The 14508-nt window shown below is 40.5% G+C and overlaps 1 protein-coding gene across 1 annotated transcript in view; it reads left to right on the top strand.

Moving 5' to 3' along the window:
- The window catches only part of LOC308092831 (uncharacterized protein), a gene marked incomplete at its 5' end in the record, with an annotated part of 121725 nt that overhangs the window by 105947 nt on the left and 1270 nt on the right, over positions 1-14508 (top strand). Inside the window, 3 exons of the mRNA XM_080438930.1 lie at positions 5531-5694; positions 7284-7415; positions 12974-13122. Coding sequence (XP_080295056.1) covers positions 5531-5694; positions 7284-7415; positions 12974-13122 — 445 coding nt within the window. The remainder of the gene's footprint in view (positions 1-5530; positions 5695-7283; positions 7416-12973; positions 13123-14508) is intronic.

Below are 14508 nucleotides of genomic sequence, written 5' to 3'. Positions count from 1 at the left end.
AAATTTTTGGAGATTTGGAAAACTATACATTTTTGGAATCTTCAGAGCATGGGGAATCCAAAAATCTATGTTGCCATTTGCACAGACACCTGCAAAGCCGCCATTCCGGACATTCAAAATGGCCGACATAAAATACACAATTTGTGCTATCTTGGCTTCTAGACAACCTAGAAACTTAATTAAACATGCTAATCCTATGTGTTTTGGGTCAATGAATCCAATAAAGACCTCAACATTGTTCTCAGGATTAAATCAAATCAACAAACAAAGGTAAATGAAAACCATAGTCTTTATATTGGTGACATACAGTAACTGTATCACATAAAATACATTCAACTGAAGTTATGGGTATATCAGATTTAGTTACCAGATGTAACTATACACAGGATGTACTAGATCTGTATCATCCAGGAATATTCTTTCACAGCTCTTCATCACTGTCCAGAGAGTCATTTTCAGCATTACAGTCTGTGTCGTTTTTGCAGTCACTTCCACACAAACAAAGTTCTGTGCAAGCCAAGTTGTGTCTCCTGCATGAACATTTCTTGGATGTGCAGTGGGTTTTGCACTGACATCTGACCAACTCTACAATGGCCTGTGGTGCAGGTGGAACCTTTGTGGTGGTAGGTAGTATGTCACCATGGCTATTTTGATAATAGCCATGTTTAAGTGCGTCGAAAGGTTGCTGCCACATCACAGTGGCTTGGCACCACACCCTACTTTGAACACGGACACGTTCAATGTGCTCCTCAAGGGCACCAACTGTAGGAGGCAACTTGCTGCTTCTCGTATAAGGCCATGTCGAAGGTTTTCACTGTTGGGTGTTCTTCACCAACGACCAAACTCCTCAACTGGGATGCTTGCAAAATCATCGTCAGCATTGTAGACCACTCATGTGCAACTTCTGGCAACAGCGGTAGTGCACCAACTTGGGTCAAGGATTGGTCAGATGATACAAGTGATTTGAATCCAGCCCAACCAGGAATTTTGCTCTGTTCTCCATGTTTTTCATTTGACAGGGCAGACGCTATGATCCAGCCTAGGGTGGTTAGCTGATAAGACTCAGTAACCCCTGTGGTGTTGACCTCAAATTGTTGTGCTCTCTTGACCAATCCCGGTTTTGGTTTGCTACATGGCTTGATTGGTACATGATATGGGGCAACTGATAGATTATTATTATTGTATTACTGTATTATTATTTGCCTCTTTAAGTTCCAGCCTGGGTGCGATGACTTACCCTGGAGCATTGGCCTTCTGATATACTGCTGTGATTGTCCCATGTGTGGTGCCTTTTCCATCAGCTGTGTCCTCGACAAAGTCAGTATTGTCAACAGCAAAGAACACAAAGGTTCCTTTTTTGAGGAAGGGAGGGACGTACAGGCCATCAAACTGTGTTTTCCACAACAGTATTAGCTATAGCTGTTTCCAAAAGCAGTGACCTACCGTATGGTACACAATAGTTATGTGAATGAAGGAGGTCTATAAGTTTCTTGTTCCTGGTGTCGTGATGAATGGTGCCAAATCCAGAACCTGTGGATTTTCTCGGGCATGTTGTATCCGGAATGTGTCTTGTCACCTGCATGGGTTGGTGTTGCACCTGCCTTTTGGTTTTGAAAGCATACATGATGTTCTGGTTTAAGGTAAGTGCAGATTGATCCATTGTCCTGGACCTCATCTCTGTTTGCAACTCCTCTTCGGGTCCTACCAAAATCCAACATATAAGGCTGTACAACTCTGGTGGAACATCTTTTGCCGTGCTCAGTACGTTAACCATGTCTGACTGTTTCCTTTTGTGTGCGTATTAGCTTAGCTGTCTTGAATAACATCTTCATGCTGTCCAATTCACTTGCATGGTCTTGTAGCATAGACATGTGGACCATATGTTCTTCGCAGGCTTCAGGGCAATACGGTTTTGTTCTGTCTTTCTGCCTCACGGACTTCACACTTGGGGCGGCCATAGCTGAGTGGTTAGTGAGCCCGCCTAGGGAACCAGCTGGCCCTGGTTGCCCCAGGTTCGATTCCAGGCTATCCCAGCATATGTGCCGATGATATGAAATTTGTCCCTGAGCAAGACTCTTAACCCCAATTGCTCACAGGTTCTCATTGGAAACAAGACCGCAAGGACTTTCATGAACGACCTGTTAAAAGGAAAGGAATTAAACACTTGAATAATATTACTCTTCAGCCATTGTCTTGTGAGCGTTGGTGTGTGCTTCTGTGCCGCCTCGCTACCCCCAAGCATGGAGATGTATGTTCTCTCCACATCACTCATGGGTAGATATGCTTTGTTTTGAGTTTGTATGTCAATGAGATTGATCAACTCGATCAAGCATGACACCTGCATGGGTAGGTCTGCTGTTGTGGATTTGGCTTTGTCACTGGTATGATCCCTGATGACATGAAACACATGTTTTGTCCAGCACTGCTTGTGATACATAACATCTATTGCATGGGCATCACTTGGTGATATTGCCGTGCTTAATCTCGTCATCAACACTGGATCTTGGGACATGTCTACTGCTTGCCTTCCCAGAGTTCTCGGTCCGAACTGTGAAGAGAGCTTGACCATTGATTGACCATGATTGACAGAAGAAGCACTGGTCTTTTGACAAAGGGTTTGTCGCAGATCTTGTGAATGGCATTGATGTTCCTGGTGTATCAGCTTCCATTTCTGTGCTTGATCTTCTATAGCCAGTTTTCTTAATGGCAAACTGTCCTGAGGACATTGAATGCTTGAAGCGGTCTCTGGCTCACTGCAACTTTGTCGGGTGTGTGGCAGAAGAATAGCAGCTTCGATGCCATGTTGTTTTCTTCTCAAGCAGCATTTCTTTGGTACATCCTTGGAGACGCATTTGAATTGAAACAAATTGTCCATCATTTAGTCTGGCTCGTTCAGTCACCACATCAAGTACTTTCTGGTAAGATTCGGTCTTGGGATTCAGAACGTATTCCCCTTTGCTACTGTCAGACTTCTGACAGAAGATGCATAGTTTCCAGTCAACAGGCTCGCCTGGGTTCTTGCCATGAGTTTCATCCATCATGAGTTATGCCCTGAAAGTTCAGAACAACCTAATATATATATATATATTTATAATATTTACAATATTTATATTTCACATTAACTTCCAAGAAAAATATATACATTATTATTTAAATTAATAGTATGATATATCAGATACTAGGAGCATACTATTATCATTATTTCCCAGGCCACCAAATGGGGGCACCACTGTAAGATCTTGAGCACAATTTATTTGGTTTTCATTTGATTCCTTGACACAGAAAACATAGGATTAGCACGTTTAATTAAGTTTCTAGGTTGTGTAAAAGCCAAGATAGCAGAAATTATGTATTTTATGTCGGCCATTGTGAACGTCCGGAATGGCGGCTTTGCAGGTGTCTGTGCAAATGGCAACATAGATTTTTGGATTCCCCATGCTCTGAAGATTCCAAAAATGTATAGTTTTACTAATCTCCAAAAATGTTGAACAAAAATACATAGTGAACCTGACTAATGGTTACATTTACACTAATTAATGATTATAATGGATAGCCTATTATGAATGATTATAGCCTAAAAAGTATTCACTGGTAGCGACAGAGTAAACAATATTAACTTATTTTGCACAGATTAACTTTTCAAAGTTAAATGTATGTTTGAAGCCGGAGACAGACAAAAACAAGGGCATCTTTGAGTTAATAACACGACAGCTCTTCTCTTGTGCCGACCAGACGATCAAATGGTGGATTTGCGGGAGAACGGTTCCTATTTACTTCTCATTGCTCAGATCCGGTCTAGAGCCCGCCTACTGTCTCGGTTTGCACATGAGGCTCACACAGACCGGATCTGCAACCTGCAATGCTTTTTTCTTTTTTTTTACCTCTTCTTTGTTCTCATTCGTTGCTGAACTGTCAATCTGACAAAATGAATTAATGTCTTTCGCTGTGGGAGGAGTGGGCGTCTAAAAGTGACCAACCACTGGTCTCAGATGCAGAGACGGGGAGAAAAGAATATATACACTGTACTCAAGGAGTTACCCATGTCTAAAATAGTGACACTTTTACTCGTTGCACTGTATGTAACAGTAACTTCTCAACTGCTCCAAAGATCAAAAGCTAAAAACGTGTGGCGAATGCATTCAAATAGCCTAGTGAAATTAGAAGATCTACAAGCTCATGGGGTGTGAGCTTGCCTTGTAGATCTGCTCATGGCTTTAATAGCTACACTAATGCCTAAATAACTAATACTCCAGGCTGAAAGAGTTTAAAGTGACTATGTGTATAGATAGATAAATATATGTTTAAGTGCTTGTAGATTTGCTAGTTTTTAAGATAACTGATTCAGTGTATATTGATCAAATAAGAGATGGAGTGCTACTTGGGAGAGATAGATAAAGATCTATTTATGTGCTTGTACTGTAGACTTATATTGGTCAAATTGAGATGCTTAGATTGTTTTATGCAAATGTTTTTTATGCTTTACTGTAGCACGTTGAGGTTTGTATCAAATGTAAAGTGCAATATAAATACAATGTATTATTATTATTATTATTATTATTACCCTTATTATTATTATTATTATTATTATTATTATTATTAACACATCGGGCGCCATTGTTACTCGCGTGAGAAATGTTATCGTTCCAGGCGTTAGCCAGGACCATCGGGTAAAATGGAGGCATGCTTTTTTTCTACAGCTTAAACAGTCTACAGCTTAAACAGCGCTGCGCAGCTCAACGGTGAGATTTCGGCACCGAACGTAATCTGTTATTATAAAATGCTGGCACCCAATGTGTTAAGAATCTGTGATTTATCCAAACAGAAACAGGTGCCCTTTGGAGATGGATAAATTGTAGGTCAAATTTAAGTTCCTCCTTTGTGAAACTTTCATGCTTGTGGCTGATTTTGGTGATTTTTGTAAACACTGGGTTAGACTTGCTCCCGTTGCATATTATAATTATAATCTATGATAATAAATCGGTAAAATCAGGCAAAAATAAGAATCAAATAACATTAAAATAATTATAATTAAAGAAAAAACGAAATAAAACCCCCAAAAAAGTACCAAAATCCTGAAAAAAATTGCAAATCTTCGCGCGGGCGCACGGACTGTGCACGCACATGCGCGTGCGTGCAAATGATTTTCTCCAGGGTGGGATGTCTGCGCATCAATCCAGACAGTGTCCCCACGGCACGTCCTTCTACCGGAATCTCCTTCCCTGGAAAACCACTGAAAAACACAGACGGTTCTCCCCACGTCCTGTGTCCCGTGACCAAATCCAGGGGCTAGTTTTTCTCACACAGTGCTGTGCGTCCCAAGGTCATGTCTTCAATGTTTACATGGGTCGACGCCATCGTCCTATTGTTTTAACGACCCCCCGACTGTTCCATCAGAAAAGGCTACAAGAAACACGGTTTAAAACAAACAGCCAAAACAGGCAATTACTGACCTAATGTGACCTCTGCTATCTATATATCTATCTGATTTGAAGAAGATTGACTTTTAATTAACATAATGTTTGTTCAGCAGCCACAACAGGTCCATGGACATGCAGGTGGTCTTGGGCGGATCGTACCTTACGAGAAATGAAGACTTTGACCAGGTCATCCCTGTGGTGAGAGCCATCGTTCACCGGGATTACAGGCAATCAAAGTCCCCTGATGGTCATTTCTCCGCTTCTCATAGTGACATTGGTAAGGCCATGAATTGACATACGACACAACATGATTAACTGTCAAACCAGGTGTTACATTTCTTTCATCTGCAGAGTACTCTCTGGGTCTTTTATTGTCTCTGTGGTCCTTTGAGTGAGTTAAACTCAGGTAATGTTGTGTTTAAATACCACACCTGGAGTTGGACACACCCCCTGTACATGATACATGATCAGAACATGCATCTGCTTATATTTCACATCAACAATTATTTTGGTGATATCAAAAAAAATAAGTCACTATATTGTCATGTTATATTTGTATTCTGTGTGGATGTACTCAAACAGAAGCAGCAGTTTAAATCAATGTGAATTAATCACATGAAATAAATGCAGTGTGTAAGAATCAATACATGCTCCTTCCGACAAAAATAAATAAAACACTTCCTAGTTCAGACAGGCTTTCTGAACTAGTTCACAGAGTCAGAACATCTGAACTAGTTCACAGTCAGAACATCTGAACTAGTTCACTGAGTCAAGACATCTGAACTAGTTCACTAAGTCAAGACATCTGAACTAGGATAATTAAAGACCCCACCAACCCCCACAAAAGACTGTTCTCCCCTCTAAAGACCACAAGGGTTAAGGGATACAAGATCCTCTTTATATTAGCGCACACTATTAGGCTGAGGAACAGTTATTTTTTTTCACAGGCCATCAAACTGTTAAATAACAGTGAAAAGTGACTGTGCAATAACCCTCTATACTTTGCACTCTGCACTTTCATTAATTGATAATCTTGCCCTGTTGTTATTGTTTATCAAGTGGTTTAGGTTGTTTTATCATGTTTTATTGTATTGGAGCTTCCGAGCATAAGTTTCACATGTACGTCCAAGTGACAATCAAGTTAATCTGAACCTAATCTCTCAAGAACAGATTCTGCTCTGTGTTTTAATCTGTCGGGGGGGTTCGTCATATCACGTACGCACTGGCCTACAAGTGGGCGTGCCTTCAGATCAGGAAGCAGGCCGCGCTTTACCCAATCAAATGTAGTGGGCGGGATTCACGTGTCCGTCGTTCCTTCCCCACTCGAAACAAACCGGAACTAATTTAACAATAGCGTCCGCGGAGCAGACAAAACCACGGAAAGATATTCACATTTTAACTTACTCTTTCATCATAGAAACAAGTGGGCTTATAACCAAAACGATCCATGTTCTCTGGGAGAAGTGGTGTTAGTTTTCCGTGTAGAAATATTGTTACTGGGAATGAAAACATAGTCGCACCACCGGAAGTGATGCACTGAAGGCAGACCAAAACCCCGGTTTCCTTGCGCACGGGTGCTACGTCAACTTCCTCCCAGAGCCAACTGAGATAGTCAAAAACAGCAGAGGGCGCTGTTTTTTCCTTTTCATTTGGCGATGGGTTCCCAGATTGATCTGAACCTGAATCTGATAGTTTCTTGGTTTACCTATGATCCTAGGTTATTGAGGCACTACACTGTCTCTATGCATTTGATGTATTACCTTGTGTTTACCTTGCTTACTGTAAGTCGCTCTGGATTTAGTGTCTGCTAAATGCCTAAATTGTACATTGTTGTCAGATATGCTAATGTACCTTTCTGTGTGTCAGCTTTACTTCAGCTGAATGTCACCCAAAGTCCACTCTGTGCCTTGGAAACCCGCCATGTTAAAACTGCCTGTCTGCCAAACCAGCCATTCCCTGATGGCAAAGAGTGTGTGGTCTCTGGATGGGGTCTCACTGGTATGTATCTATCTACACATTACACTGATCTGAATCACTGGTATGTATCTATCTACACGTTACCACTGATCTGAATCACTGGTATGTATCTATCTACACATTACACTGATCTGAATCACTGGTATGTATCTATCTACACATTACCACTGATCTGATTCACTGGTATGTATCTATCTACACATTACCACTGATCTGAATCACTGGTATGTATCTATCTACACATTACACTGATCTGATTCACTGGTATGTATCTATCTACACGTTACCACCTGATCTGAATCACTGGTATGTATCTATCTAAACGTTACCACTGATCTGAATCACTGGTATGTATCTATCTACACATTACCACTGATCTGATTCACTGGTATGTATCTATCTACACATTACACTGATCTGAATCACTGGTATGTATCTATCTACACATTACCACTGATCTGATTCACTGGTATGTATCTATCTACACATTACCACTGATCTGAATCACTGGTATGTATCTATCTACACATTACACTGATCTGAATCACTGGTATGTATCTACAGTGGTTACCTGCTGACCTATACGCCCCAGTCTCTGAAAGGTACCTACCAGGACTCACCTAACCCTAGGTTGTGAAAGGTTGGGGGTGTGGCTATGGCTTGGAGGTGTGTCTTGCGCTGTAATACAGTAGGTGGACAGTAGGTGGCATAAGAGAGCTAAAATGTTTGCAGAGGAAAGAAATTACTCTAGATTACATTACATTAAGGTATATGTCTATTTATGAATTGATTAATTTAAGTAAATACATTGATACATTAATGTAATTCACAATCCTTAAATCTTATAATTTAAATGCCTGCTCATCTGCCATCTCTGTCCCAAAAATAATCTGTGGGCTAATAATAATAATAATAATAATAATAATAATAATAATAATACAAAATCTAGATTATTTAATTGTTCAATTATTTTATTTTTTTAAGTAACTAAAAAGTAATATGTAATATTAATCTATTGCAGAATGTCCCGTTTTTTTACCACAATATAAAAATACTCTGTTACAAGTAAAAGGCCTGTGTTAAAAATATTTTACTGAGTAAAACTAGGCTACAAAGCCAATACAAAGTATTGGCATCAAACTATGTGCTTAGTTCGTTTTCAAATAATTGTAGTGGAGTAAAATAACTTACTTTACACCACATCTAGTTAGTATTATTAAAGATAGATTGTAACATCTACAAAGTACATCTCGTGTAAGTGCACACACAGAAAGCACAGAAAGCTGGAAATTACTCAAGTAGGCCTACAGTACTTGAGTAAATTTACTTAGTTACTTTACACGGTGAAACCCCAAGCGTCCCTAACTTCTTTAATCAGAAGCTTAGCTTGAAGGTGCAATGAAAAAATGTTTTTGAGGGTGCAGTTAAAACTAAGAATAAAATAAGTGGTCAAATAAAATGTGCATTTGGCAATGCCAATGAATTGTTGATTGTTTACTTATTATATTTATATCCATAATAATTAATTAATTTATCCCTGTTCAGTAGCATTCGAGTTGACACGGTGAAACACTATACCACTTTACACACACAATCACATCTACTACGCACAAAAGATGCAAATGATCCCTACCCCCAAACTGTAACAATGACACATGACACTCCACGGTCTAAGCCAGGTGTGAATAGACTACTGTAACCTGCCTAGTGCCTTGGAGGAGAGAAAAGGAAGCTCTCATGTATGCTAGAAACTAGTTTCCCTGCCCCCAAAAGCGGATCGGCTATTTTCCCATTTCACAAGTTTTCACAAGGTTAAAAAAAAATTGCAGATCTGGGCTAGGGAGTGCTTGTGTTTACAGTACGTTGTAAGACCGCATGGCTCATTTGCGTACTCGGAGAGAGAGAGAGAGAGAGAGAGAGAGAGAGAGAGAGAGAGAGAGAGAGAGAGAGAGAGAGGAGCTGTGTGATCAACAAACACAACATATCTTCAAGCTGCAATGCTCATGGGAGAGACACATTGTTAGCTTGTAGATCTTGTTATGACCTGATGAGATCCTCCACCCCACCCCCCTTCCCCACCTCGCCCTCCTGCAGACCCCCCAGACACACTAACAACACGAGAGTGGCTCGTTTCCGAGGTTCCCGAAAGCAGATCTTCTGTTTTGATATGGGGGGGGGGGATTCGACCAACCCCATGGCGACGCATTGTGAGCTTGTAGATCGGCTATTTTCAAATGAATGAGAAAATAAATATATATATTCAAAATGTACTTGAGTAATGGGACATTCTGAGAGAGAGAGAGAGAGAGAGAGAGAGAGAGAGAGAGAGAGAGAGAGAGAGAGAGAGAGAGAGAGAGAGAGAGAGATATCACTACCAGGGGGGGTCCTTGGGAGTGTTCCAGGGGGTCCCCAGCAGCTTAACTTTCCAGCAGCCTTCTGTACTACTGGCTACTGTACATAAGTAAAGATTTTAGGTATTTTTTTAGTATTTCCAATTTCCAATAGCTGTGCTTCGCTGTGCTTTTCAAATGTATAAAATATATAAAACATCTTTTGAAAGTAGCAGATCTACAAGCTCACAATGCCTCCCCAAATGTAGCCTACTTTCTGTGCTGGACCCCCGGCAGTAACTCTGAGGACCCTCTAGGGGTCTCGGACCTCCTGTCGAAGACCCCTGATTTAAGTCTCTCTCTCTCTCTCTCTCTCTCTCTCTCTCTCTCTCTCTCTCTCTCTCTCTCTCTCTCTCTCTCTTTTCTTTCTCTCTCTCTCTCATGCAGAATGTCAAGTTTCAGAAAATATATAAATAAATATTTATTATTATTATTATACGTTTGTACTTTGTGCTTTTTGCGGGGCTTTGGAATAGCGGCGCTGGCGTTGCATATAAGACAAACACACTTGGAATGGGGGAAAAAAAGTCTTCCTCCCATTCTGTATGGAAGTGTGTTATTAAGTGGGTTATTTTTTGTCATGCACATTTTTTATAACTTTGTAATACTACTGACGTTTGTGCGCAATGCAACACTTGAAAACAAAGCATTGTATTGGGGGGTTTGCCTGCTAAAGCCGTGAATGGAGCTGACCGGCCCTTCTTGATGTTAACCTAAAAAATCTCCCTTTTAAGAACATTTTATCAACGACACCCAATCAGTCTGGGCTACACAAATCCCCAGTCTAATCTATAGGCAATACTACAGTAGCCTGTGCTGAAAATAGCCCATCTGCAAACATTATTGGGGGAAGGGAAGGGCTTTCTTTGAGGGGGGGGGGGTTCTATCAATGTATTTGTTCAGATGCAAATTCAGCCCGGCCGATTTTGAGATTTTAAGTAGGCCTACATTTTCATGTGCATGCAACAGCATGGTTTATACAGGTAGCCTACATGGGTTAGAGGGATGGGCAGAACCCGTGTATTTCCACATTCAACTGTTTATGGGTTTTTCTTTCAATGATCCAGGCGGTCTGAGGTGTGAATATAGGTCCGCCTGCTTGTGGTGGCTTGTGTGTCACAGATGCGATGCGCAGTGTTTGACAACATTAGTTGCTTGTTACTTTGTAGATTTTGATTATTATTACAAAACATACATTAACCACTTCAGCCTTATAGCTATTTAAAAATAGCAGAACCAAAAATAGGTCGCACGACTGACACAAAGAGATCCATAATCCATAAGTGCGTAGCGCCTCCCCAAACAAGACTTCATTCAGATTTCTCCGTAATTCACACAAGTATGTTTATAAATACTAATAATCACTAATTACGGTTCGAGTTACGATCATGCTCCTTGCGTGGGATTCGAACGCGGGCCGTAAAATTACTGGAAAGCAGTGTTAACCTCTACACTAACTGGGCTGTCTCATTTACAGAGGAAACAATTACAATATATACTACACAGCATGTGTGATGCGAGAAAAAATAATAATATATAAGACTGTTTCATTGAATACTTTATTTACATTTGGGGTGGCAATGTGAGCTTGTAGATCTGCTACTTTCAAAATATGTTTTATATATTTTATACACACACACACACACACACACACACACACACACACACACAGACGGATGCAATGCGCAGTGTTTGAAAACTAGGCTACTAGTTACTTTGCAGATTTTGATTATTATTACAAAACATACATTAACCACTTCAGCCTTAGCAGAACTAAGCTACATGTTGTAAGCTTGTAGATCTGCTATTTTCAATTTTAACATAACATGTGAAACTGGACTTTCTTTATAATGAGTACTTTAACTTTTTTTAATTTTGATACCAAGCGCCACCTGGTGGCTGAACGGCCACACTAAACGTTCTAATCCTTGCAATGGGAGGCGCTAAGATTCTGTGGGCGTCAACTTTTAAAGGTATGTTTAGGTACCTCTGAGGTCCAATAGGCGGCAATAGGCGGCCGTTTGAAGATCGCGCATGAACGAACAGGTAACCACTGTATCTACACATTACACTGATCTGAATCAACCTCATACCATAGACAGTTACAGCTACAGTGAATTTGAAACCCAGGGAGTTTTAAATCTCACTAGAGTTTCACTAGAGAGAGTTAAAACTACCTACAGTAGCAGACTATGGAGTCAGATCAGTCTCAACGTAAAGTTGGGCCTCCTGTGTCTTTACGGTTTAATACGGTTTTATGAAATCTTGATGGCTTGTCAGCAAAACTGTGTCACATGACATGTGTGTTGTGCACACTGTCACATGATTATTGTTTACGGAGGCAGTAGAGAGAGAATATCAGCGAGAGCAATAACAGCCGGAGACGGCTCAAAAAGAAACGCTACTGGCCCAATAAGTGAATGCTTTGCGCCTGCACGCCAGCTAACGTGCTTAAGCCAATCTGCAAACTCTGCTTAAACAAAGTGTCGGCTAGCGATGGCAATGCGTCAAATTTGTCAAATCATCTAACCCAGAGGTTCCCAACCACCGGGCCGTGAGAAGGCCAAGTAGTATGGATTTTACAAATATGAATATTTGTCCAAAATATACACTTTTCAGGAAATGGAAAAGAAATACATGTTTTTAAGACCACACACAGCACTGCATCATCAAAGTTGGTATGGTGACTTTATACATTGTCAGATACTTAAATATGTCCTTATATTATCATCACTTTACACAAATACAGCTCAAGTGGAGTTAGGAGGTCTGAAAAAAAAAAAGTTTTACTTTGACATCACTGGTGCATCCTCGGTATCTTTATCCTAGTCTTTACACAAGCGTCAAGCAGTGAAAACACAAGAAGCTGTGTTTTCGTCCACACTCAGGCGACACCCTAACTCTAACTCAGTGTGTTTTAAAAACATGTTAATATACTGCTGTACTGAACAGCTGTACTGAACAGCTGTACTGAACAGCTGTTCTGTATCTCTCTCACCAACACAGCTTCTGTGTGACAGTGAATCATGTCTGAGAGGAAAGTGTTTCCTCCTCATAAAGGTTCCTGTCTCATCTATTCCTCTCCATTTGTAATCAATTATTCCTTTATCATTGGAAACATAAGTTTGCAGCATGTGTCAAGTTTTTCTCTCTTTGTCTCTTTTTCCTCTCTGTGTTCTTGAAACTCAGGGAATAAAAAACGTTCAGACAGACTGTTGGGAGGCAAGGCTCCCTTGATCTCTAAGCAGAGCTGCATGGATCCACATGTCTATGGAGACCGACTGGATGACGGCATGATCTGTGCAGGATACATAAACGGAGGAGTTGACGCCTGCCAAGTGAGTGTGTGTGTGTGTGTGTGTGTGTGTGTGTGTGTGTGTGTGTGTGTGTGTGTGTGTGTGTGTGTGTGTGTGTGTGTGTGTGTGTGTGTGTGTGTGTGTGTGTGTGTGTGTGTGTGTGTGTGGCGTGTGTGTGCACACTGGGCATGTAACATATCTAGGGTTGCCACCTTTCAGAAAACAAAATAAGGGACACTTATTATGACTGTTTGGGCCAAAAACATTTTGGGGAGCCAACCCCCTGAAATGCATAGAAAACGATGAAATATATATATTTTTAAATAATCGATGACATCTATAAATAAAAATAATTGGGGAGCCAAAACCCTGAAATGCATAGAAATCTATCCATTTCGGAACAGTTATTATACTATAACACACAATAATACAAACACAACAAGTCATATTCATACCATAATAATCAAGGAAATGCAATGCTTCAGCCATACAGCACACATGTATTGTGTATGTATGTGTTGCATTTTGAAATTGATAATTGTTTCCAAACTATGAAAAAGTTAATACAATAATGCTTTGGAAATGTATATGTTAAGTACGCATGATTTGAACCTGCTAAATTGACCCTTCAACTTATTGTTTATGCCATAATGACATCCACAAGTGTTGAAATTAGGCCTTAAATGTCAAATGTTCAAGCATGTTCAAATCATGTATACATTACCTTATTTCAGACCATTTTCCAAAGCATAGAGGTTCTCAGGTGCCCATTATTCTAAGATCAAAATGCTTTGATTTAATTTACATGATTTCACGTGCCATGTTAGCCAGTCTGCGGTCGCTTAAGTTGGCAGACAAGGAACTAACTGTGTCAGTGCTCCTTAGCTTCTTCTCACGTTATGTTGTTTAGGCTACATCATGGATTCTACCATGGCTAACTGAAAAAGTTTGCCTGGTTTGTACATAATCTTCTGTCACACTTTATACACTGTCACATCCTTATTTTCCCCAACTCAGTTATATACTTCTGACGTCTCAGTCTTTATTGTTTTCTTTACACATTCAACTTGTGTTCTGAGCCGGTAGTACTGTCACATGGTCATGCTTGTGTTACTGTCACATTGTCATGCTTGCAGGTTGTTGTGACTTCAATGGAGTGGAGGCAGGTTGCGGGGGGGAACGTATATTAGCAACTCTGAAAGCGCTAACTCTCATTGGTCTTGTCATGACTACCAGAATCAGACCGCAACTTCTGGACAAGATTTGGCTTGTTTTGGGCTTGTTTTTGGAGGTTGGTTGGCTTATTTCTCTCACGAGACTTGGCAACACTGACTCAGACTCGCACAGCTCACATTCTAATTCTAAGTCACACAGCAACGAGACAGGACAGCACATAAATCGCAATATGCTGCCAAGGCTTGGTACAGT

This window comes from Gymnoscopelus braueri, assembly GCF_963280865.1.
Source record: "Gymnoscopelus braueri genome assembly, chromosome: 10".
NCBI lineage: Eukaryota > Metazoa > Chordata > Actinopteri > Myctophiformes > Myctophidae > Gymnoscopelus > Gymnoscopelus braueri.
The sequence above is the reverse complement of the archived record's forward strand: the minus strand, read 5'-3'. Positions and strand labels throughout refer to the sequence as shown.